The sequence below is a fragment of the Harpegnathos saltator genome, unplaced genomic scaffold (genome assembly GCF_003227715.2).
Source record: "Harpegnathos saltator strain DR-91 unplaced genomic scaffold, Hsal_v8.6 scaffold175, whole genome shotgun sequence".
In the NCBI taxonomy this organism is placed as follows: Eukaryota; Metazoa; Arthropoda; class Insecta; order Hymenoptera; family Formicidae; genus Harpegnathos; species Harpegnathos saltator.
In genome coordinates this window covers 57,000-82,802 of record NW_020229956.1, presented here as the reverse complement: position 1 = coordinate 82,802, position 25,803 = coordinate 57,000, and the positions used below count along the sequence as shown (strand labels likewise).

At 53.1% G+C, this 25,803-nt stretch overlaps 1 protein-coding gene across 14 annotated transcripts in view; it reads left to right on the top strand.

The window, feature by feature from the left end:
• scalloped (TEA domain transcription factor 1 homolog scalloped) overlaps positions 1 to 25,803 on the top strand; it is a 133,391-nt gene that overhangs the window by 50,643 nt on the left and 56,945 nt on the right. For 2 of the 14 annotated variants that reach the window (XM_025297397.1, XM_025297396.1), the window contains exon 1: positions 22,450 to 23,761. The exons of 11 other annotated variants lie outside the window; for them this stretch is intronic. In XM_025297397.1, coding sequence (XP_025153182.1) covers positions 23,725 to 23,761 — 37 coding nt within the window. In that variant the 5' untranslated portion in view covers positions 22,450 to 23,724. Of the gene's footprint in view, positions 1 to 9,206; positions 10,165 to 22,449; positions 23,762 to 25,803 lie in introns of those variants that run through there. One more of the 14 variants, XM_025297403.1, reaches the window with a different exon arrangement.

The following is a 25,803-nucleotide window of genomic DNA, read 5'->3' as shown; positions in this document are numbered from 1 at the left end:
CGCCGTGCGGTTTCACACGGCGCGATATGATGAGTCCGCGAGTCTCCGAATCCGTGCAAGTAGTCTCAACTCCTCGATGTTTCGTCGAAGATGCGGATCGCAAGACGTCGATGAATGAGGTGGGCGGGAGGGGAGCGACTGAATTATTGTCGCGACTTGTCTCGCGAATATTTAATCGTCGTCCGACGAGCGCGCTCGCGTGTGCGTGTGCACGCACATTCAGCCCGGTGGACGGAACGATCGGTTCCAATCGCCGCCAGCCGAAACGATAAAGCCGGAATTGATCCGCGTATTTGTAAACCCGCGCCGCAAAGTGCGAGCTGCCGCCGTGCCGCGCCGCGCCGCGCTGCATCGGCTCGTAATTCCGCCGCGCGGCGAACGGCTTTTACGAGTCATTTCGGGTCCTGATTTATCGCCCCGCACGCGATGCAAGATCCGCCCGGAACAATAGATAAAGCTGATCGGATCGCGCGCCCGCGATACCCACGGGCGTCGCGTGTGTGCGGGCGTTGCGTTTGATAGACGCCCGCGATCGCTCCGTAATAATCGAAAGTCGAGAGCGAGAGAAGCTCCGGATATATTACCGTCGTCGCCCCCCGCCCGTCGCCCGAAATCATCCCCTACAGCGTATTGCTCGCGGGAGAAGATGTTGGGGTGAAATTTCAAGTTACGTTGTGGCTAATTTGAATTTCTCTCCTAAGCGCGCGCTTCTCGACTCCTCGCGTATCTACGGCTTTCGGAGGGAACGCTATTATTCCGGCGGATCCGGTATACCGTACACGTCGCGAAAGTTCGTCAGCCAAGTCGCGCGTCTCACGATGCGCCACGAAAATCATTATCCCCGTAGACTCGTTAAGATTTACGATCGGTCGGACGGCATTTTTCCGCGCCACGCGATGCACATAATTGTCACGACCCTCCGCCATTATGAAAGTTTTGTTCCATCTTCTATTCCGGGTCGAAGTACGCGCAACCGCATTCCGTTTATCGTTTCTGCGACGCGAAATTCCTGCGTCCTGTCGGGGGCAGCTCTCTCGATGCTGGCGCTGCTTCGCGAGACGGAAAAACGATCATCCTTTTGCCTTGTGCCGCCATGAGTCGATCGAGGACAGGAAGCCAAAAGCTGCTGTTTCCCCCACCTTTCGGATTTATATCTCGTGTATCTCTACGCAAAAAACTCTTTTTCATGCCATTCGTGGATATTTGCAAAAGTAAATCGTCAATTTCCGACGGAAAGTTTGTCGCGAGCGAATGCGAGGACTCATCTTGGGCAAAAAATTAAGTCTCATGTCTGTGAACGTGCGCTCTCTCTCTCTCTCTCTCTCTCTCTCTCTCTCTCTCTCGTCGAGGTATAAAAAGCCGTACAAATTCCGTAAAATATGTCAACGTCGTTCCGTTGATCGCACGATGCCTCCGCTGGGACGGACTACCGTTCCCCGGACGAGAAATAGTTTCGATAAAATTCTGAAACGGCCCCGAGACGAAAATCCCGGCTGTGCGTGCTTGAGCAAAATTTTTTGAGCGAATAGAACTCGACTGATGTCAAGACACGTTCGGGTAATATTATACTCGGCGATCGAGGAGGCCAACACGATCGCTCCCTTGTTCAGCGTTCACGTGGAGCAGCGGCACCCTTGCTGCTGTCGGAGAGAGAGAGAGAGAGAGAGAGAGAGAGAGAGAGAGAGAGAGAGAGAGAGAGAGAAAGTGAGAGAGGAGGGAGGGGGAGACGGAGCTAGGTTTTCAGCAAGCGAGGCTAGAGAAACCCAAACGAAACCGGTCCGATCTTTCCGTAGTTCTTGTCAACGTTTGCTCACTCGCGGCTCTTAATCCCTCCGAACTACCAGTCGCGACCGGTCCGTGTAATCTCTTTCTCGCTTTCTTAATGGACGCCCAGGCGCCTATTATGTTCTCACGGGCAAGTGTGCGTTACTTTGAAAACGAGACGTCGCGCGTACGTATCCCGGCACCGTGATAAATCACAAGAAACGTCCGCAGGTGGAAGACGGCCGGCGCGGCAGCTTGACACGCGGGCTTCGGTTTACATAAGTATCCTGCGCACCGCGAGAACTCCGTCCTTCCGCGCGCGCGCGCGCGCGCGCGGGAATTGATATCGTTTTATGGCCGGCGAGATAATCTCGCCGCGGTGGAACACATTAAATGGCGCTTTAAAGTGCCAAACGGTGCCGGTCTAGACGGGATATTTTAACGTCATCGTGGCTTTATCTCTGCTAATAAGGACCTCTCTCTCTCTCTCTCTCTCTCTCTCTCTCTCTCGTTTCGCTCTCATTCGATCAAACGCTGCTCGTTGCTATCGCGTCGTATTGTTTAAGTATGCTCCGTCGGGCCGGTCAATTCGCGCGGATCATAATTCCGCCGAACGTTATAAAGTTATAAAGAGCGCGCGCATAACAGTCCATTAACGGGAGACATGCAATTTTTATTACTCCAATAGCTCTTTCGACTCTCGCTCGCCGCGCACTGCCCTCTTTTTCCTTCCCTTTTGTCCTTTCAATTCCGGAGCCATCGTGTTTCCTTTACCCTTGATTTTAAGCCTTCTTCCTGCATCGGAGGCTTTATTAAGAAGCGGCGACGGAAATGCTCTATAAAAGTTGCCAACGACTTATTATTGTCGATCGAAATGTACAAACAGCGCTCGATCTCGAGGGAGAAAGTTCGGCTTTGTGTTCGCTCGTCGCGACATGAACGGTTTCGGCGGCTTTCGGTCGCCCCGGTTAGGAGAGCGTTCAATTTAAACGGGTAATAATGTTCACGTGGTGGCGACGCGACGCGACGTCGTCGTCGTCGTCGTCGTCGTCGTCGTCGTCGGAGTCGGAGTGCTCTCTGCCTGTCTCTCTCCCTCTGTCTCTCGGTAGGCGAACCGTCACCAGAAATAGTCGCTGTTTTGTCTCGCGATCGGAGAACGGCCGCTCTCCGTGGCGCTCCTCTCCTCCTCGTCGTCGTCGACTATTTCCGAACCTCTTTCTCCATCTCCTCCTCCGTCGTCGTCTTGCCACCTCGTAGGAGATGTCCGCGAAATAAAACGTCTCCACGAATGCAGATACGCGAGGATAAATCCTTCTCGGGAGAATCGGGCAAAGCCAGAGACAAAGTGGCTCTCGTCGCGGTTCTCACGCGCACGTCGCTCGCTTTCATCTCGCCGAGATGAAAAGTCGGCTGATTGATATCGCGATTTTATCCGCAACCCTCCCTGTTCGGTTCTCGCTCCTCAGACGACGGTATTCGCATCGAAATGTCGAGTAAATTGTCACTGCGGTGAGAGAAGCGGCCGATTTCGGCCGAGAGACTGAGGGGATCAATGACAATAGGCAATTTAGCAAGAAAAAGAAAAGGAAAAATGCAAACATCTATCGTTGTTCTCGCAAATTAGCGCCTCTCCCAACGATTATATCACACACGATCGCGTGTCGGTTACAAAACGCCCATTCATCGCGCGTCTCGATTTATCCGAGCGACGATCTCGACGGAGAGGGGCGGACGGGAGGGAGGCATCGTCTTGATCGGAGCGCCGCTTATCGAGACGCGGAGAATCACCGGATAAAATATTTCCACAGAGTGATTGTTTCACGGAGGAGCGCGTACCGAGCCCGATCATCGCGGCCGGTCGGAGGAGACGGAGAAAGAGAGAGAGAGAGAGAGAGAGAGAGAGAGAGAGACTTATCGGGCGTGTTTAGAGAATGCATGAAATACCATTGGAAGTTATTACGGTCGTTGTCGTGAAATATCACCGCCACGGCATGCAATAAGAAATCCGCGATACGGTAGCGGCGACGTGAATAGCCCCAAGTGCAAGAATCCTTTCTCTCGCGCGCGGCCGCCTGCACCTGATTGCATAAACGTTGTAACCGACGGCTGTATGCCTCTGTGTGTGTGTGTATGTGTGTTTGTGCACGTTACACCGGGCACTGTCGCGCAACGTCCTGAAATGCACTGACCTTCTATTGTTCCCCGGACAAATCGCCGTTCGCGTTGCTTACGGTGGCCGTACCTCCTGCACCGATTCGCGTCGACCAGGAGGCCAGGGAAGAGCTCGTCTCTCGATGAGCCGTCGCGAATCTCGCAGCGAGAGGGAGAGGGAGAGAGAGAGAGAGAGAGAGAGAGAGAGAGAGAGAGAGAGAGAGAGGGAGAAAGGGGGAAGCAGAAAGAAGAGGAGAAAGAAAGCAGCGGTTGCATCGCTGCATTTTGACCTTTTTCTCCCGGGCCCTTGCAAATGTCATTAAACCGGAGATCGTGACGATCTATTGGAAATAAGCCCCGAGGCGAGCGATACTCTTTAAATCGATCGAGATCGAAAGCGGAGGCGTCGCTTTCACACGGAAGGAAACGACGCTCGGTCGGAGAACGGCCGCGCCGGGCGGATGAAAGTATTCGCGGGGGAATAAGAAAATATGAAAAAAGCGCGTCTGTGCGGTTACTCGAAAATTAGCTCGAAGCTCTCCACGCTTCGCGAAGGAGTCCCGCCGAGATACTCTGCGATGATGCTGATATTCTTTTTTTCTTACCCTCGCGGCTGGATATCATAGCGAGCGCGCGCCGGTGATAGCTGTTTAACCGAGCGTATAAAAGTTTTAACTACTTTCGCGCGAGTTTCGTATAATTTGGCGAAAAAGGAGAAACGGCGAGCGCCTTCTCTCTGCCTCTTTCTCTGTGAAAATCGCGTTAAACTGCGCGCTCGATGGAGGAGGGGGGAGCCTTTTAACGAGAGACACACGGGCAATTTACGAGTGGCGTCTTTTTGGGGACAATTTTAAGCTCTTTGCCCCCCCCCCTCTCTCTCTCTTTCTCCCTCGCTCTCGAGCATATTATCAGAATCGGTGCACGGTTGCATCAGCGCGCGCGAAAATGCGCGTAGATAATGGGCTGCGCGAAATTAACATAAAGCCCCACGTACGTCGGTGGTGCAACGATATACCGGCAACGGCCGGCAATGAGGGAAAGAGGCGACCGATTACAAAGTAAGACACTTGCAGATTGCAGTTAACGTTGCCGCGGTTAAGCGCATTATACGCCTGCAGCGGCTCGTAACGCGCTTTCTCTCTTCCTGGTGTTCTCTCCCACCGCGCTTCCCTCATCCGTCCGTGCGTTCTCGCCGCTTAGCGCGTCGCTCGCGCTACGTGCTTTTGCGAATCCTCCGGGACACAAGTAGCGAGAGGAAAAAGAGGACAGCGCGACGCTGCAAAAGACACGGCACGTCGCGCCTTCGTCTTGTCGCGCCGGTTGAGAGTTGGCTGTATCGTCGAGTTTTGTCGTTGTATGACTAATGGCCGGCAATACGTCGCGCGTCATGATGATTTTTCTCCAAATATCGCCGCGTCACGCGTGAATTATCGGACGAGACGGCGGACGTCGACGGGTTCATCGCGCCGACGGCGACGGTCTCTCTCTCTCTCTCTCTCTCTCTCTCTCTCTCTCTCTCTCTCTCTCTCTCTCTCTCTCTCCGCAGAGGTCAATTTTAACGTTGAATAATTCCGTGTTCACTCGACCTGGCACGATTCGTCATCTTTAGTTGGCTATCTCTCGGATACTCCAAGCGGAAAGTACATTTATCTCACAGCGAGCGGTGAGTTGGCTCTCGATCGTAACCTTTGTACGACGCTTTCGTCGTACAAAGATAAGGTCAGGTAAGATCTTTCGAAAAAAGAAAACCTTACTTATACTTATGGCCGTATCTCGTTGTCCCCTTCGGTTATCGGCGGCCAAGAAGATCGCTCTCCGTGATCGTCGTCGTTCTTTGTCGTGCGTCGTGCGTCTCGCTTCGATCTGTCACGTAGGAGACGTCGTATCTTTCACCTTTTTTACGGAAAGTCGAGAGAGCTCGGTCGAATGCGTATCTCGTGCGGCTTGCGTGAAACAATGCGATACAAACGCGCGGCGCCGATTCGTCGCCGAACCGTATCCCGGTCGGCCACTACCTGCCCCATGGTCGTGTTGCCTTGTTTTACCTGGAAATCGGTCAACGTCCAACCTCTCTCTCTCTCTCTCTCTCTCTCTCTCTCGCTCGGACGGAACGCGCGTCACCTACCCTCGGAACGTGCTCGCGCGCGCTTCTCTCAATCGGAATCGCTGCATTTTACGGTCACGTAAATCTTATATTAAGCCGCGTCAGCGCGCACACCTGCGCGTCATTATATGCGATCGTTGTATTAACACACACACACACACAGCGGCGCGTCATAATCCGATTGCTACGATCGTTGCGGGCGCGAGTGTGGGAGCCGTGCCGGATGTGAAAGGTCGTTTCCGGCTCATTTGCGCTCTGTTGGCGCGACCTTTGTTTTCGACAGGTGCCGAACTCGAAAGTGACGCGACGATCTTTTCAGGGGAAGCCCGGAAGCTTATCGACGCGTGACACTCGTCGAGCGATTGACAAGCGTTGTAATCGCGGAGGGCCTGGCTGAACGTCGGGTTTTTTTTATGTTCTTTTTAAAAACTACGCAAACTCGCTATGGTTTAGTGTCAAACGCACGCGCGGTTCTCTTGCCCGAGAGAGCGCGGTATCTCGCGCGTTTTAGCCGAATCTGCCTGTTCGACAATCGCGCGTGCTAGCGAGGACGACACCCTCGCGTCGTGCGTTTGATTCGGAGAAACGGCTCCGCCGCCGCCATCTCTCGAGCTCTCGCAGCTCGGCTGGAAATTCTGCTGCGAACACGCTGTGAAAATTCGTCGCTTCCCACGACCTTATTTCCGAGCCGCTCGATGCTCGGTCGATAGGCTACGAAACGTGCGCGCGGCGCGACAAAGTGACGATTGAGGATCTCTCCCTCGATCCTGCGAGGATCTCGACGACGGAGGGAAAAGGGGGTACGAATTAGAGGGAGGGAGACGGCGAACAGGTAGAAAAGTGCTGACTGCCTGCAGTGATGGAGAAGGAGCAGATGGACGAGGGGGACGACGGAGGGACGGGGGAGAAAGAGTGGCTGAAAAGACACCGGCGCTGAGAGCGGAGAGGCACAGAGAGCGAGCCGGGGCTTTATAGTCGAGGCGAACCGGTTTTCCGTATCTCCGATGACTCATCCTTCGCGACGACGCAGCGTCAAGTGCATTTCCTGGCCTGGCCTGGCGCATCCCAACCTAAACTTGCTCGTCTCTCTCTCTCTCTCTCTCTCTCTCTCTCTCTCTCTCTCTCTCTCTCTCTCTCTCTCTCTCTCTCTCTCTCCCTCCCCCCCCGCCCTCTCTCTTTCTTTCTTTCTCTCTCCCCGCACCTCCAAGCGTCCGTCACTCTTCGCCGTGCTCGTTCCTCCTGCTCGCTCCAACCTTCTCCTCGGCCTCTTCCCCTCGTCTCCTCCTCGTCTCCTCTCTCCGCTCCTCTCCCCGGTCTCACTCATTTTCTCCGCTCTCCTCTCCGGTGACGACCGACGAGGAGCGCGCGTCTCAGTGGTGCTCATGACGGAGGGACGTCGTATAGTCCTCCGATACGCGTCCGATGGCGGCTCGCGCAGGAAATCACCTCTCAATGTAACGGGACGAGTCCGAAGGGCGGGAAAAAAATTGGCGCGGAAAGGAGAAGCCCGCGTCCCGAGGCTTCCGTCGCGCGAGATTCGCGAGATTCCTCGCGTTTCGCGCCAACGAGAGAGAGAGAGAGAGAGAGAGAGAGAGAGAGAGAGAGAGAGAGAGAGAGAGAGAGAGAGAGAGAGAGAAAGACGCGCGCGCGCGCGCGCGGCGCTCGTCAGCATTATTATTTTATCGATATTATTTTATCGACGCTGCGTTCTCTCCCTCTCTCGAAGAGGAATCTCGCTGTCGCGAGAGAGAGAGAGAGAGAGGGGGGGGGAGAGAGAGAGGGAGAGTCGCTGTTCTCCTTAGAATATTTTTTGCCCCTTTTTCTGCTTTCTTCTCTTTTTTTATCTCTTTTTTTTATGAGCACCGGATACCTCGCGCACACAGCGGCAATAACGCCGAGTTACGCGGAGAATTCGCGCGAAACGGCCTTTTACATCGGAAACGGTAATTTATGCCGCGCTAACGTTCTCGCAAAGTTCAAAGTGCAGCTCTCCACGTAGCGTGTGCGGCGTGTGCGCGCGAGCGGCGCGGGCGCGCGGAAAAAGCAGGCATTAGCTACCGGCGTACGGTACTTTGACTCGCGGTGCATCGCGGTGCATTAATTAACGCTCGGCATATTGGACTTAACCTGGTTAGCTGACACCGGTATAATTAAAGCGCAATAGTCGCACACAGAACGGGCGACGCGACCGCGAAAGTATCACTTACGAGCGCTGACGTTTTGCTCGTGTTTACGATTGGCGCGCGCGAGCGCGCTCGCGCACACTCGGTGCATCCTCTCGTTTGTTTATAAAACTGTCCGCGCGGTTGAACGCGGAGGGACTTTGACGAGTGAAGAGAGACGCAGAACGCTTTATCAAAGGCGAGAAATCTCGGGTTACGTATCACCTTTGTCAAAACTCGCCTCTGAATTCGCAATCGCGCGAGGCTCCGAAATTGGTGAACACGACGGAGGCGTCGAGGATTCGCCAAAGTATTCGCGATTAGGATCAAAGCTGGACGTTTTTCGGCCGGATGAATAATTCGCTCGATTCAGATCGAACGGCGCGAGTGTTGTTTGCGAATTTATTCCCCGGCAGCTCGTCGACTCTAAATAAAAAGCGAACCGTCGTGGATCATTTGCTGCAGGATGAAGGAGCTGCCGGAGGAAGCTTCCTCCGCTTGCGCGCGCGCGCGGAAGGTTAGGTGAAACACTCTGGCAGTTTGATTTATGGCCGACGTACCGAGTTATCGCTTTGCCAATAGTGGAAATCGAGGAGAAGAGCGGCGTGCTGCGAAGTCGGGGGCGGAAGAAAAAGGATGCAGTCGGAGATGAATCGATGGACGCGCGCGCGCGCTCTTTTTACTCTCCGCTTCTTTTTTCGCGATTGTTGTTCGATCATTATCCTTCCGGTCTTCTTACCACTTTAAGCACCGCGAGGATACAAATACAGGTATTCCCGGTACTCTCTTTCTTGTCGAGTCGATCAGACACGCTTATTTGAATCGATGGGACTCGCGAGGAATCTTTCGCATCCCCTTGCGACGTTTAACATAAGAGATATGCGTTTAAGCAAATGTACCTCAAGTAAATAATTGCTCAAATGGTTTCGCATTCCTATTTCCTTCATGTTGAGGCTTCAAAGGAGGAAGGGAGGGAGGGAAGCTCGTTTAATAAATTATTGTTGCATAATATTTTATTGTCTCAATATACTCCATCTCTCTGTATTTATAATTCTTATTCTTAATTTTAATGAGCGATACATTAACTGCGGATGAAGTGTTTGGGATGAGCAAATATTGAATTATAATATAGGCGGATAAATTAAACAAGACAAATTGCCCCTCCTCGCAATCTCTTTAGTAGTATTTTTTTTATTGGTCGTAAACCAAAAACCAAGGCAAGTTGGCCGTATTCTGTTTGATAGAATATCAAATGAGATTCGAGAGAGCTGAGAAAAGAGTTGCGAGCCCCGTCGTCGATCGCCGCTGCATTCTGCATCTTCGTCTTCGTAATTCGTCTCGAAGTCAACTGTCTTGATCTGTTCACCGTGATCTGATAGTCGACAGTATTACGCACGGAAGGACAAGTCGATTGTTAATTTGCCGTACTTACTCTCTTCGCACATTGATCGACGATCGACGAATCGTCGAGTGCTACGGGCGATACCTGCAGTATATACCGCCCTGAAAACTTTAGAGGTCGGTAATGTTTTGGGAGCGTTGATCGTTGTGATCGCTTGGCTGCTCAGTGGTGGGGCGACAACAACAGTTAGCTATTGATGGGAGGTGATGTAGCCCTTTTTGCTCATTGTTTTCATATGCTCGTGTACTTTTCCGTGTCCGCCGCGTCATTACGTATCGAGCCGACGGGCGAAGTACACATATCGCGACGCAGACCGAGCTTATAATTCTTATCAGTTGACTCAGTGAACTGTGTTACCTCGATTCTCATTGAGATGTTTGATCGGCGTGCTCTCGTCGGCATCGCGATCATTAACTTCCTCTGATTAAGTCTTACCGGCGCGAGTGTCAGTGTTAGTGCAAGTGTCAGTGATTATCCAAAGTGCCACGGCGGAGCACCGAAAACAGGATGCTGAGTCGGAAAACCAGGACGGAGGAGGCAGGACGTGGAGACGTGGCCAATGACGCATCATATATTTCCAGGTGTGCCGAAGCATTTGTTACAACGGATATTTCCGAATTTAGCAGGCGTTTTGACGAATTTACTGACGAACAAAGAGATACTCGAGTCGAAATTTAGAGTCTGCTCTGAGGCCGGCATTCATAGTGTTTTTATAAATTTAGTAAATAATTATATCTTTATAAATCTTTGATTATTACCCGTCAGTCTTATTTAGTATTTATTTTATGCAACGAAAAATATGATCTAAAAGCCAATGAATACGAATGCGCAATTGCTCTTTTAATCGATTGTTAATCATTTGCAGCTTGAATACCGGCCTAAGACTCGCAATTATTAGGACTGTCGAGTCCTAATAATAATCTCAGTAAGCCGCATCTGGAATATTCCAGCGACTTTTATTTTATTTCTATATTTACTGAGTATCAGAGTTAGCTTTCAATCCCCATTGATGTTTACACAACCTATTATTTACCTTCGTCCTAATCACTCTTTCCCCCACCTCTTCGAAATATCCAAACCTAATTTCCATTGCTAAAAAGAAAAAAAAAAAGAAAAACACACAGTGTTATGAAAGTAAAATGTTTGTTGTTTTATTTTCCCCCTTTATAAATTATTTAATATTTGCTTATAATACATATTCCATCTGCTGTATGAGTAAGTTCCACAAACAACACATTGCTTATTGAAATTAGCAATAAAGATTAAATGTAAATATATGGAATATTGGTATACAGTCAGGTATTAAATAATTCTAAATATTCAATCTTTTTTCAAGATTCTTAAAAGACTTTGTCCGCGTATTGTTACATCTCAAGATTTTCCATTGGTATAATCATCAAGGTCAATGGAAAGTTAAGTTTAACACGTTGTCTACCGTAATAGTCAACAGTGGCTGGTACTATAACATTACCGCGTTTCACTAATTTATATATGAAACGTAATCAGCCACATGAAACGAATGAAATATGCAGTCGATAGAGAAGCAATGAAACGAGCCAACAAATAAATATGTGCACAGTGAAATGTCCACACCGGAGAAAAATCCACTTATTAACCGCTTCTTTGATGATTCGAATTTTAAATGAGCAGTAAAATAATAATTAGCGCGGTAATCAACGTGTTAACGAGAGGTTCAAATTTCGACTTGAGATAGCGTTTTAATAAAAACCATCCTTTCCATCGTTCCGCACAAATCTTTCGGTTACATTAATTACAACGGTTTCGGTTACAATAAAACGACGCTTGATCGAATGGCATTTTTTTTCTATTAACACGTCACGTCTGATAAATTCGATGTTCGGAATGCTTTTTTCCTCCTCCGTAGGGAGGACCCTTCAAATGTTAACTAATGCTCGGCCTCCATAACTGAGCGAAATGGAGCAAGAGTGTAGCGAATGAGGGGGTAAGGGAGAGAAAGAGAGAGAGAGAGAGAGAGAGAGTGCTGCGAATGATAGTAATTTGTTCCACTTCTTTTCCCGGCGAAACAATCCAGTCGGGGACCGCGATAAGAGCCAATAGCTCGGAGGGGAGCAAAACGTATTTGCCATTCCAGAAATCACCCTATGTATTCATCTCCGGCCCTTCGCGTGGAAGCACACGTACGAGTTCGCAAGATTGAAGTCAGAATAAAATACGATAGTGGCAAATAGACTCCGAGCGTCGTACCTCTCCTCTCTCTCTCTCTCTCTCTCTGTCTCTTTCTCTTTCCACATATTTACCTAAATTATATATAAAGTGTTGTTGATTGCTGGCGAAGATGCGAAATCTGCGCATTTGCTTCAATTCAACGTTATCGTTGCATTGAAATTTCCCTGCCAACATGCAGGATATTCTCTTTACAATTTGAATGCTTTTCCTTTCGATTTAATTGGAAAAACTTCTCATACACCTCACATACGATCGATACGTGTTTTGAGACGAGCGATTAAAAATGATATAATACATTGTAATGTATTTTGTAATGAACTTGCGTGTACCGAGCACGCTCGAACATTTTTGTCTTCATTATGCCCGCGGCATATTTATTATAAATGAGCGCTGTGTTACAGCGCACCTGATATTCAATTTCATTATGTGCATAATTGAGAGAGAGAGAGAGAGAGAGAGAGAGAGTCATTTCAACACTGTTTTCCGCCGGTGAAAGCGTGATTTGTCGTATCACGTTTTCGACATTGCCCCGCGAAGATAGGCGTAACGCTTGACGATCGGAAATTGAGGAAATAACACTACCCTCTCGTCCCTTCAGCCCTTAGCGCGATAACGCGCAGTTAACGAACCGAGGCGGCTCGTAACGAAATCGTCATTCGATCTCGCGACGAGCGAGACCGAAGATTGCTTCGTAAATTCTTTTAATACCCGACCTTTCGTTCGATAAAAGTGCAGTCTCGGAGGGTCGACCTTCTAGATCGAGGGTGCCGAGCAACAAGTGTGATTCCTGGAGGATGCTTCAGGATCGTCACCCGGGCTAGTACTCTCATTGTAGATTTATCGATCCACGCCGTGTTCGCCGCGGTTATTCTCGCATTCGGGCGAAAGTAAAGCGGCTCTCCGCGCCGTGCGCAAAACACAACGAGTTTGTCCCCCCGTGCACCCCGCGACTCTTCGTCGCGGATGAAAATGATTAAAATAGGCTTTCGCGTTTCCTTCTCCTCCCCCTCCCCCCTCTCTCTCTTCCTTTTCTTCTTTTCTCTCTTATCGCTTTCGAGGCGCGTATCGAACGTGATCGCGACGCGAAAGTTTCCGGTGACAGTCGCGGTGACAGCAAAAGCGTCGCGTCAGGATGGACAAAAACGCCGGTGTTTAAATGAGGATAATCGTCCGCGGTGTATATATTATACGCGGTGACGTTTCATACATATTTGCCCGCATAAGTCGACACGATCTTTCTCTCGCATACGCGCTGCGTGGTCGTTCGCAATAAACTCGTGGTCCCCGCAATAAGGGAGCGCGTCGTCGACCATTTTTCGGCGAGAGTGAGAGGGAGAGAGCGAAAAGCATCGTCGAGGGTGAAAGGTCGTAATCTATTTCGCCACCCTTATATTACAGGGGATGATACGTTCGCGACGATCGAGACCCTCTCTTCATTCCGCGAAGATCGTTCGATTAGAACGGCCGAAATTTTTCCAAAGATCCTCGTGAACGTCCAAGGGGGATGGGTGTAGAGGGGCGGGGGGGATTGTATGATTTCTAAGGAAAATATTTCCAATTCTCCTTTCTCTTTCTTTATATTTTTATCACGACATATAGTTTTGAGCTGACTTCCTTTTTCTCCGCTTTGTTAATCTTGGAACCGAGATAAAAATCGGCTCCGCGAGGTGAGTCCCCGGCGACGCGACTTTATCGCGGTCGCCGCGGATAAACGCCGCGGCACCAAGTATGTATCGATCGCGTAGCTCTCACCTCGCACCGTGAACCTGGAAATCCCGCCTCTCGCGGAATTAATTAAGGTGTGAAAAATTTTGTAGCCTCCCTTCGAGTGTGCCTCCGTCTCGTCCCGCTTTCCCTCGGTCTTCTTCTCTCCTTCTCCCTTTTATCCCCTCGTCGTCGAAGGAATTTTCAAATATTTCCGGGCAGACGCCCGATAAATTCTCGGCGTTGGAAAATATTTCCGATAGCCGACCGACAATCCGCCCACCTTGGCCGACCTCCTACGCGAGAAGAGGCTGCGGAGCGGTTCTAGGAGACGCGCGTACACACATACACACACACACACACACACACGCACACACACGTGCATACACTAGCATTACGTACAGCTACACGCGTACGCGTCGGTTTGAATTTAAATTTTATCGCAGATAAGAGTCGCGACACCGTCGGAGTTTTCTCGCCAGCTCGGCGGGGAAAGAACAGTCTCCTAAGTAGGCGCTTAAGTACGCGCGTACGTCGCCGCTCGAGGTGCGACGCGCAAAAGATCAAGCATCTCCTCCCTCTCTCTTCCCCTCGTCTCCTCTTTCTCTTTGTCCAGCTTGATTTACAATTCCACCCTAGCTTCCGCTCGCGTCCTTTGAACAACGCGTCGTCCCTTTGGTTCGACCGGCGTCGAATTTTAAACAAATCTCGCGTCGACGTCGACGTCGACATCGACGACGACGCATGGCTCCACCGGCTTTCTTCCTAATCGTGGATTCTCGCGGCTTGTAAAAATATGTCGCGAGATACTCCATGTATCTTTTTCGTACGTGCGTGCGTGCACGGGAGAGCCGCGTCGAAAAATATGTTTGTTGACGGCCGCTTCGCCGACACGAGTCTGGAATTCTCGGCGAAAAGCGCTCTTCGTCGTGCTTTCAAAGCGACCGGCGCGCTGTGCAAAGCGCGCTCTCGCTCGACCGTGTGTCGACGCTTTTAAAAAACAATCCTCGTTTAATTCATTGCGGTCTAAATGAACCCGACGCGACGGCCGGACACCGCTTGGCGATCCCGCGCGCGTGTCCGACTGACATGTATCGCGCTGTGTGAACGCAAATGCCGTTTGTAAATTCGTTAGCTGCAGCGAGATTTACCGCGTCGGCCGTTAATATCGTTCCATCGCTGACAACCCGATCCCGATTGCGACAGGGGAAAACTGCTGGTAATTAATCGGTTGTACCATTATGCGGGGAGAGCCCGCGGTTTGGCTCTCGCAGAAACTCTTTTTATCGTGTTCTTTTCGGAAGATACGCATCGCACGCACATACACACACGCATGCACGCATGCGTACGTTAATTCTTCATTCAAAGGTCGCGATACAACGATCCTCTGTAGCGAGCTCGCGCTCTGTTATTGTATTACGCGGGCACGTTGGACATACGTTACAAATAATATATTATAAATAGATTAAATGCGTTAGAATGAGCGAACGAAAGAGAGAGAGAGAGAGAGAGAGAGAGAGAGAGAGAGAGAGAGAGCGCGCGTTGGAGCGCGACAACGCCGCCTCTATCGCGGCTCGTTACCGGATCCCATAAATTGATACGCGCTCGTGAATTAATTTGTTGAACGATGCTCGGTCCGGGCGGGGGGGGTTTTAATATCGACGTTTTAATATCGACGCGTTCATCAAAATTCCCAATAACGAGCAATCATTACAGCTGATTTTCTTCCACTTTGTGGTGGCGGGTTTGTCACGTTTTGTAATAACGCGAAACAAATTGGCTGGATATAAAGCCACCGCGCGCGCGCCGCTTCGGTCGGGGCGCATACGCGCGCGGTGGGTCATTCCGCCGCGCGCGGAAGTATCGTATCGATTGTAATAATATTTCAGGTGTCGCGTAATAATAATAATAATAACAATAACAACAACAACAACAACAACAATGGTCATCATCATCATCACAATCGCGTCGCTCGGTCTCGTCGATCACCGCGCGCTCTCGACGCGCGCGCTAATAATCGCCGTCGCAATCATAATATATCTAAGCAACATCCGAGTTGCGCGCGTCGCGCCGCGCCGCGCGTCTCGCTCGGCTTAATTTAATCGCGCATACGCAATCACGCATTGTGTGCACTTGCACACGCGTGTCTGTGTAAGTGTATACACCGCGGACGATTACAACGTAGCAAATGAATCACCCGGCTCGATCGTTAACGTTTCTTCCGCCGTAATCACGGCGGACGACAGGCTCTCCTTACGCCCTCGTAATCGCGCGTTGCCGTGTGCGTGCCGGTTCTCTTCACAATGCATTACGACGTAATGCATCGTGACCGAGCGCGCGCACGACACCGCTGAGAAAACTCGCTCCGCTCGCATTGTTGATCGCCGAGAGATACGTATGTCAGTCGCGCGCAAGTGATCGCGCTGCGGACGCGCCGGCGGAAAAGAATGACTGCCTGTTTTGTTGGTCATTTTCGTCATTACTCCCACTGTGCGCCTTTGCAATTTTCATTAACGTCGTACAACGCGGTGTATGTGGGGGGAGGGGGAGGGGAGGCGAGTGATTTTTTTTTTTTTTTTTTTTTTTTTTTTTTAAGGAAGCGCGAGAAATATTAGCGTCAGATTAGAAAGAGACGGGGGGAGGGAGGGGGTCGTTCGAACGCGGATGTCGTGCGTTTAAGAGACGCGGCTTCTCGCGAATTTTCGACCCCGCGAAACCGATTCGAGCGCTCCGTGATTCACGAGCAGCGCGCGGCTTCACGCACGTGTTCCTGGCGCGCGCGGCTCCTTTTCCTTGGCGAGCCGCCAAACTGCGAGACGACGTCGCCTCTACCGTCGTCGTCGGCATCGTCGTGGCGCGTTCGCGCTGTCCTTCCCGGCCTTAATTATCGGGCCCGATGCGTCGTCGTAGATTCACGAAAGTTCATTGCCGACGCGGAAAGCGGCCGAAAAGTAGAAAACGTCGCGGCTCGCGACAACGAGGAACGCACGCGTCCGCGGAGGTGGATGGTGAACGCGCGGCGGCTTCATCGGCGGCGACGCGGTCGACGCACGTGATTAAGCAGCAGTCAGACGGATGCAGCGATAGGGCTTGGTAAACTGAGAGAGAAAGAGGGAGGGGGGAGCTAAACGTTGAACACAGGAGGGAGGACGGATACCGCGGACGCGCGCGGCAGAATCGAATAGGGGGAATTAAAAGTAATCACGCTCGTATTTACAAGCTTTCCGCCGTCCACCGCAAAAATGCGCGCGCGGCTGCACGCGAGTCGTCGTCGCGCCGCGCCGCGCCGCGCCGTGCCGGCGAGGTGAGAAGAGAAGTCCGCGCGAGTGGAAGGCGATGCGTATCGAGACGTGCGCGTGGCGAAATGAAATTGACGGGCCGCCGAAGGAACGACAAACGCAGCGGCCGAGACGAAGGCCGGCTGCGAGAGAAATTTTCCACCGTGCAACGGCAACGCAACGGCTACGCAACACGCCACGAATGCGGTACACGCGCGCCGTTAATAGTTGTTTCGGCGTTCTCGCGCTGGAAATCCGCTCTTCTGGACTCGACCGGCGCGCGCGCGCGTTGTCTGTGGGTTTGGCTTTTCGCCGAGCGGAATTTCGCCGCGCGCGCACTCTCTCTCTCTCTCTCTCCTCTCTCTTTCTCCCGGCCTCGACGTTCTCTCGCGTGTCTAGTTTGTTAATCACGAATCTAATTTCTCTTCGGACGTTAAACGAACGGGTCTTTTGCGAGCGGCGTGTGCAATTTCGCACAACGCGTTGCTGCGCGGGTTTGCGCGAGTGGACTCCGCCGCGTCCGCGAAGTCGTTGCACTCTCGTGCCGACGGGCCGTGTGTTCGCGGCCGCGGCCGCGGCCGCGTCCACGTCCACGTCCATGTCCGCCGTCGGCTATTCTTACGACGCGCTCGCGCCCGCGACGCGTATCCCAATATCATACGCGAGCGCACTCGCGGTGCATTTCGAGATTATAGGTTCAGAGGCTGAGCCCAGAATGGAGCCCGACAGGCGCGAACCTTGATCCAAATCGCGCGTATGCGTCCTGCTTTCGCCTGCTTTCGTGATGATCTCTTTCTCTCTCTCTCTCTCTCTCTCTCTCTCTCTCTCTCTCTCTCTCTCTCTCTCTCTCTCTCTCTCTCTCTTTGTGTGTGTCGTGAAAAATCTCTGTCCCAGTTTTTCATCCATTGTCTCGCTCCCCTCGCCCCTCCGCCGCGCTCATGCATGCACCGGAGGTGCATTGTTGCTCATCTCGGGGATAATCATTAAAGCGTGCGATTCACGGCGACGACGAGCGCGAAATCGCTCTCTGCACGCGCGAGTTACAATTAACACGAAAGTTAGACGTCACCGGCTGCCGCCGTCGCCGTCGCCGTCGCCGTCGCCGTCGCCGTCGTCGCTGTGTATCCGAGGTTGATTATTGCGGCGCGCGTGTGTGTTTCGGTTGTTCCGTAACGACTCCCGGGTCTCGCGCAACACACACATGCGTGCACACGATGTACGTACACGGATGCACGCGCACGCTCGCGCGCGCGCGCGATCCCGCAGGAGTTTCACGATTACATATCATTATTCCGCATGGCTACTCGAGCTCCAACCCCGAGCTATGTTTGCAACTAGATTACCGTGCGCGGTCCTCCTCCTCCTCCTCCTCCTCTTCCTCTTCCCCCTTCCTCCCTCTCGCCCTCGCCCTCTTTGTCGCTCTCTCCTTTCTCTCGCCTCTTTCTCCATCGCACGCGTGTTTCTCGCGGTCCTCTCCTGCGCGCCGCCCCCGCGCGACTCGTCTCTCTCTCTCTCTCTCTCTCTCCCTTTTCCACCGTTCCTCCGCGCGTTCTGCCATTCCATCTCGCTCTTACCCCCGCTGCCGCACTCACCATCTCTAATTATTCGCCGCAGTCGGCCGAGCCCGTTGCGCCTGGCACTCTCCGAGACTACATTTTTGACAGATTAGATGATGGGAGGGCGGGACGGAGTATTCACAGAGTTGTCCGCGCCGAGGGAGGCTTCCTTGTCGTCCTCCGGTCGAGCGAATCCATATCCGGCGATCCGAAGGACGTTTCCGTATATTGAGATTGCAGCGGACGATTGCATCTCCTCGGTCGGTCGGAGCGTGCCGAGTGATACATTAATCTTTATTCAATAAGCGACATGAGGAAAATAGTCGCTTTACAATACTTCCGGAAACGGAGGGCGGGGGGACCGGACCGGACCGGGGGTGGGCTCGGTGACGAAATAACACGTGGAAATACAGTCGCTGGCGGGCGACAAAGAACGAATCGTTTTCGCGCGAGCCAAGCGCGCCCGGTCTCAAAGGGAATGTTTATTCGAGCGATTTTTCGTCAAACACGCGCGCATACACATACACAACGATTTAGCTTTTAACTGCCAACGGTGTAACGAGATGAACGCGCGCCCGGAGCATTCGGCGCTCAAGGATCGACCATTTTCATAACAGGAAAAGGTACAAAAATTTCTGCACGGATATTTCCATCAAAATACCCGCGCAAATCACCTCTTGCACTCGGTAAGCTTTCGAACAATCTAGTCCTTTTTTTTTTTAATTAATTACCGTTACGCACGCCGCGGTGACGAGAGATTGAATTCATTTGAAGCTCTCTGTGTCCCTCCCTCTCTCTCTCTCTCTCTCTCTCTCTCTCTCTCTCTCTCTCTCTCTCTTGGAGCTAGTAGTGTGTTGTGTACCCTCTCTTCCTCCCTCCCCCCACGCTCTAACAACCCTCTATCGGTCGCTACACCACCGCGCGTAATGCCAACAACCGCGATTCACCGCTCGTCATTTGGTACGCTCTAGCTCTCGATCATTATGGTATATCAGCGAACATTACGGCGTAATGCGAAAGTCGAGCGGCAGTCACGCGAACCGGCGATTTGGTATTGACTTGTGCGAGCGCCGATGTCGAGAGAGAGAAAAAGAGAGAGTGGACTATCCCGTTGATATATTCGCGCGAATTGGACGCTCGCCCACGTGTGTGCCGAGAGCGAGTCGGGGCGTGCAGTCATCATCTGCAACAGGAAACGGAAAAATGAGGAGTGCTATGTGTTTCTCGTCGTTTGCCACGCGAATCGCCAAGGCACGCGCCAACTTCAGCCGGCTCGGCCGCGGCGGTTCGGCGGCGCGGCGGCGCGAGTCGGCGGCTGGAGGCCGCGCGCGCCCGCGGAGGAGACGAGCACTCAGCTCGTCGCGTCGGGCTCGTCGGATTTTCCGCGCGTTCTTCGTCGGTGCTCTCGGATTCTCACCGATCGCACGACCAAGCTTCACGACGGCGCGCGCGTCATTCGATCGCATTCGATTCGACTCGGCGCCGGAGGAAGGTGCAACAGCCACCGGAAAAGACGAAAGCGCGCGCGACAAGTCAGCCGGGCTGGACAGTCACGGGCGACGACGTGCCTTTGGCATCGGAGGTTAGAGTCGCCACTATTAGATTGAGGTTCGGCGGTGGGCACGGCAGCCGCCGTCGCATCGGTTTACAATATCGTAAATCGCTCGCTAACCAGTTGGCCCCGCGGTATGCTAGGAATTCGGCTGGTACTCCAGCTCTCTCTCTCTCTCTCTCTCTCGCTCGCTCGCTCGCTCGCTCGCTCGCTCTTTGGCGCAATGCTATCGCTATCCATCTCGCTCCATGTCTATATATGCCCGAATTGAGAAGATAGAGAAGCAGAGGGAGAGAGAGAGAGAGAGAGAGAGAGAGAGAGAGAGAGAGAGAGAGAGAGAGGGCGAGACAGATGGAGCGGATAGAATACTCTGGACTCGATGCAGCTGAGAGAACGTTGCCGCGCATCGTTCGCGAGCCAGCGAGATCTCGCATCCCGCGGCCAAATTCACTGCAGTGCCCCGCTTCACGGCGCTGCCGTACTCCATCCCCGCGCGTGCATATGGCGGCCGCGTAAAGCCTCGCGCTCGCGAACGCGCTTCTCCACGGCTCTTCGTGCTTATACATACACCGCGGTCGGGGACCGTAGTCGTCGTTGCCGTCGGCCGATCAACCGACGTCGTGGCTCGCGGTATGTCGCCCCGGCATGGCGTCGCGGCGATTCCACGCGTACCGGCAGCGCGGACTGCGACTAACCCTTTCGTCGCGCAGGGTGCACGGATGACGAAGCAAGCTACGCGAATCTCTGTCATTCTTTCCGTCGAATCTCAATCATCCGTATCGGCTGAAGAAAAGTCTTAACACGACGTGGATTGCGTGGATGGAGTCTCGAAAAGTGACAAGAGCGGGCGCGTGGCGCACTGGCGTGCCACGCCAGCGTCCTCGCGCGTCGTCGTAATGATCGTCGAAGAACATTCGCGGAGAGAGGGAGAGAGAGAGAGAGAGAGAGAGAGAGAGATCGTGATTGGAAACATTAAACCACGCGCGCAGAGTTCACCGTCAGAGCGGACAAGAAAAGGAACGAGGGAGAAAGCTGACGTGTGTCATCCACGTGGCAGACTCGCGGAGAACACAGCTTGAGCGATTCTCACGCGTAATTACGTCCGAAGAAACCGCAGCTCATGATGAAGCAAATACGTTCGCGCTCGCGGTGAGCATTCGACGACGAGAAGTCCCCTCCGCGTGACGATTTCAGCAGCGTCGATATCTGATCGCGCGCGCGCGCGCGCGCGCTTTCGAGCGCGTCTGTGAATCGCGGTCAAATCGCGGCGAATAAAAGCAGCGATGCGGCGAGAGAGGAGGCCGCGCTCGCTCGCGCACGATTGCGCGCAGTCGTGCAGCGGGTACACACGGCTAAATTACGTTATTATCTGCGTCAGGGCCGGTCGAGATGCAAACGACAAGATCGCGCGCGCACGGCCGCGCTCGCTCGCGCGCGCTTGTTTCCTCTGTATGAGCGTACGCTCGTTTTGCGTCATGCGCCAGCGAGCAAAGCGAAAATTTTGCCGCGCCGACCGCCCGCGGGCATTCGACTACACCACCCTCTCCCTCCCGCCCTTCTCTAGCCATTCACCCCTTGCGATCGGGGTTGGCGGCAGCGGCGCGCGGTGAGGTTCGTCAAAGCGGCCCGCTTCGAATCGCTCGGAGCGTTTTAATGGGACGGTCGGCCGATCGGTCGGTCGGCTAGCCAGCTAGCCAGCCAGCCAGCTGGCCGTTTGTTCGGTGAAACGCCATTTGACCGAATTATTATTTCGCCCGAAAATTCCGAACTCTCGCGTATTCGATGGAGCACGGCGGTTCTTAACTTTCCCGTTATGCGCGGATCCCGCCGAACAATTTCATTCCTGTGTGTGAAATGTGCGAATTCACGGGGGTGAATTTTAATTAGTAAAGCGAGCCATTTTCTCTTGGCTCTCGCGCTTTATATGTCTTTTTTCTTTTTTTTTTCTCTTCCTTTTTTCCCACCACGCCCGAAACACAATACTCGAGATGCGTGTAAAATGTAAGTACACTCGCGCTGCGCTGTGGATAATTTGGATACAAAAAAAAATATATATATATGTATGTATCGGGAAATTTTATCGGCAGATTGTTGGAAAAACGTGGTCGGTGTCGTTTTTCGCGATTTGCAGCCTCAGCGCTGCGAGTGTGTATTCTCCGAATATGATGGACGTCCAATCGCTTTTACTGCTTCACATTCGCGCGAAGAATGAAACGGTTTTCATCCATCCCCTGCTGCTTGTCGGCAGAGAATATCAATTGCACTATTGCCGAGGGAAGGAAGAGTCTTTGGAAAACAAGTACTGCTATTTCGGCCCGTAAAAAGCATTTGCTGCGACGATTCCGTCGCAGAGAAATTGAACGATTTCGGCGCGGCTCACGTCGTGTATGTTTGTCTTCTCCACGACTGCGACTCGGAGCTGCATCGGCCGTTCCCTCGCATTCTTCGAACCGCAATCGGCTTTCCTCTCATCGTACTTCATTTCATCTCTTTTTTCTCTCTCTCTCTCTCTCTCTCTCTCTCTCTCGCATACTTTACAGGTATAATATCTCTTATGGAGAGGAGAGAGCGAGAAGGGAATTCGGACAGGGTGGGATAGGGAGGTGTGGGTGCGACCGAGTGAGACGGTAACGAGTGCACCCCGCCATTTTGAAAGCGCGGGAGCACGGCATAATTACTGCCTTTGTTTCGAACAATTTATATTAAAATGGAAAGCAATCTGCATTTGCAAATTAAATGCGCGCTTCCCGTCCGCGTTAGCCGGGCTCGCCCGAGCCGCGGCGGGGGGAGTGGGGCTGGGAACGAAAGAGGGAGAGCGAGCGAGAGAGAGAGAGAGAGAGAGGGTGGATTATCGTGATGAAGAGGAGGTGGGCGAGACGGGGTGGTTACCGCGGGCGGCTCGTGTAAAATCAAGCGGAGGCTTCTGCTGTGTTAATTGCGCGTTGGTTATCCATTGCTCTCCGCCATTCCACGCTGTTCGCGATACCGGCCACCTGAAATCCGGTCGCGGAGCCGAGCCGCCGTCACGTCAAACGATTAACAGTTTATTCGCTGAGAACGGAATGGCGATTGATCGTTGTTTCAGCGGCTGACGCGTACAAAAGACCACCTTCCTCTCGTCTCGCGGCCCACGAAAGGAAGGGGGCCGATGTGAGAGACGAAGAGGGAGGTGGCGGAGGATACGACTGAGACACGCATCGTTCGAAGAGCGTACAAGCCTACGTTCTGTCACTGTGTGTGTGTGTCGTAAGAGCGAGGATAGAATTTTTCCGACGAGTAATCCTCGAGTACAAGGACGTCACTCGCGGCACGTAAAAACGCGACAACTCCGGGATTTACGAGAGACGGAAACGAACGAACGAACAAACGAACGATCGCGGTTTCCTTCGTCTTCCGGGGAAATGTTCGGCTTCTCGCCCACGCGGACGAGCGGTAGATTTATTATTCGCTATGTAAATTGAATGGCTCCTTCTCGCGAACTTGGTCTCATCCGTCTTCCCCGGCTCGCTCCGAGCTGTGTGAGCGCGAGAGAAGGAGACAAAGAAAGAGAGGGAGATGAAGTTTTTAATATTCGCCAGGCGGCGGGATATCTCGCGAAGGGAGGGCCGCGCCGCACCGCACCGCGCCGAGCCGAGCCGAGCCGAGCCGAGAGACATCGACGGCAGGAAGGAGCGGAGGCGCGGACGCGGAGGACGCTGCCGTAACTTACTCGCCGATGCCGACTAATTAGCGGTCTGATCGAGAAAGGCTAATGGAGGTCGTGCTCAAGTCACGGAACGCTTCTTGACTCCTACCTCGGTAGTTGGCGTCGGTACAGCCGAGGTAGCCCACACTCCGTAATGAATGCCGGCGTCGCTCCGTTATACAAGCCCGTACACAGGTGTGTAAACGTGTAGCCGGCTAATGGGCGATTGCGAGGTCCTGAGCACGCTATTCGCTCGGATCGCGCGCGCTTCGCAATTTCGGATCCGTCCGGATCGACTCGGTCGCGCGGAGTAGCGCGACCAAACGAGAGAGAAGGCGCGAAGAGAGGCGAGGAGAGCTCCGTCGTTCTCTCGCGAGACGACGGACTCTCTTCGTACGACCGCACTCTTCTTCCCTGTCCCTTCGCTCACCTGCTTTCAGCGCGATCACGAGAGCGCGAGTTCCCCTTCGCTTTCTTCCCCTCGCCCGAGGTAGCCGTGTCTCCCGCGTGCGCGCGCGCGCGCGCGCGCGCTTTGTTCGTCGATATTTAATTGGAAATGTCAATTTCGAGTCGGACGAGTCGCCGCGTCACACACGCGCGACGTGTCTCTATTTCTGCCGACGCGATCGATCGCTTTAATATTAAGCGGTGTCTCTCCCCCTGCGCGCGCGCCTGCGACGACGAATTTTTAAATAGCACAGTTTATAGGTACACGTGAATTGCCGCGCCGCGCCGACGACGACAAGGTTTGCGAATGCATGCGCGAGGGATGTGGCGGGGCACGTTAAAGATAGCAGACGAGCGAAGCGGCTCGAATGATCGAGCAAGTCGGGAATAACGTGGTGAACCGCTCGGGAGTTTTCGCCGCGGAGTTTCAAGCGAATCAAGCTAAGATACGCGATATCACGATACGATACCTTCATTAACCTACCTGGCCTCTTCCGGAATCAAGCGCGCGCGCGAATGATAAGCGCGAAAATACGCACACACACAAACATCGTCTCGGCAGCCTGAAAATCCTTCACGCGATAGTTTACACGGCCTCCGGCCCCCCGCCCCCCGCCGCAGCTTGCGCAGCTCGCGCAGCTCCCGCGGTTTCCTCTCCCCGCAGCCCTTCTTTGTTGACCCAATACATTCCCGGGATTATACGGTTTAAGGAACCTCGCGTGCGTGCGTGCACGTATGCACGAATATGCAGGTGCACTTAGCTTCCTGATGCCGCGGGCGTCGTTCCCGATGTCGGATGATGCCTCCGGCGGGCTTCACCCTCGAGATTCCTTTCCGCATGGAGAGAGGAGCGTTCTCCTCTCTCGGGACCTCGCATTCTTTCGCGAGGATCCGGCTTTATGCGCGCCGGCGACTCGCCTCGTTGTGGATTTTTCAGCCGGTAGTTTGAACAAAAAATACGCCCCGTCGCCGTCGCCGTCGTCGTCGTCGTCGTCGTCGTCGTCATCGTAGCCGCGCATGCCGCGAAATGTTGTTCCACTTTTGGAACGAGAACAAGAGGGAGCGAAGCGAGGCGACGGAGGCAGAGGAAAGGAGAAGCTGGAAAGCCGCGTCTCTCTCTCTCTCTCTCTCGCGCGCCGGTAATTTAATAATTTCTCGCTGCGCCGCGCGCCTGATAACGAAAATCGGATAGAACGCCGGCGGGATGGGACGGCAAAGGGGGGTTGCTGAAGCCGCGTGCACGATTCTTTCCGCCACGTGCTCTCCGGCGAAGTCTCGCGAGAGAAGTTGCTTCTTAGTAGAAAGTGCGAAGGTGGAGGATCCGTCAGAGCGATATCGTCAAGGTGGCGAATGCAAATTGCCGCTTTTTAATTACAGTCCGGTTCGCGATCTCTAGCGGCGGGTTGACTGCGTCTCTCTCTCTCTCTCTCTCTCTCTTTGCTCCGAGACAAATACGTAATAACGTCAATCAACGAACTGCGGTTGTCTCGCCGATCGATCGCCCTCGTCGGATTTTCGGCGGCCCGACGCACCCCCTCCGCCCCCCGAGCCGCCGTCGTGTCCTTTGACGCGGAAATATTCGCGCGCATAAATGCCGGCAGTAGCGCGTGGCTTTAGCGTAAAGGGTGCAAAGGGCGCAAAAAGGCGCTCAAGTTACGCCGTAAGCACGAAACAAATAAACTTTTCGGCGCTCTTGCGGCGCAGCGGCAGCGGCAGCGGCCACTCCGCGCCGCGCCGCGCGTTACTTTTTTCTTCCTTCCTCCGGCATCTCTCCCGCCAGCTCCCTCGCC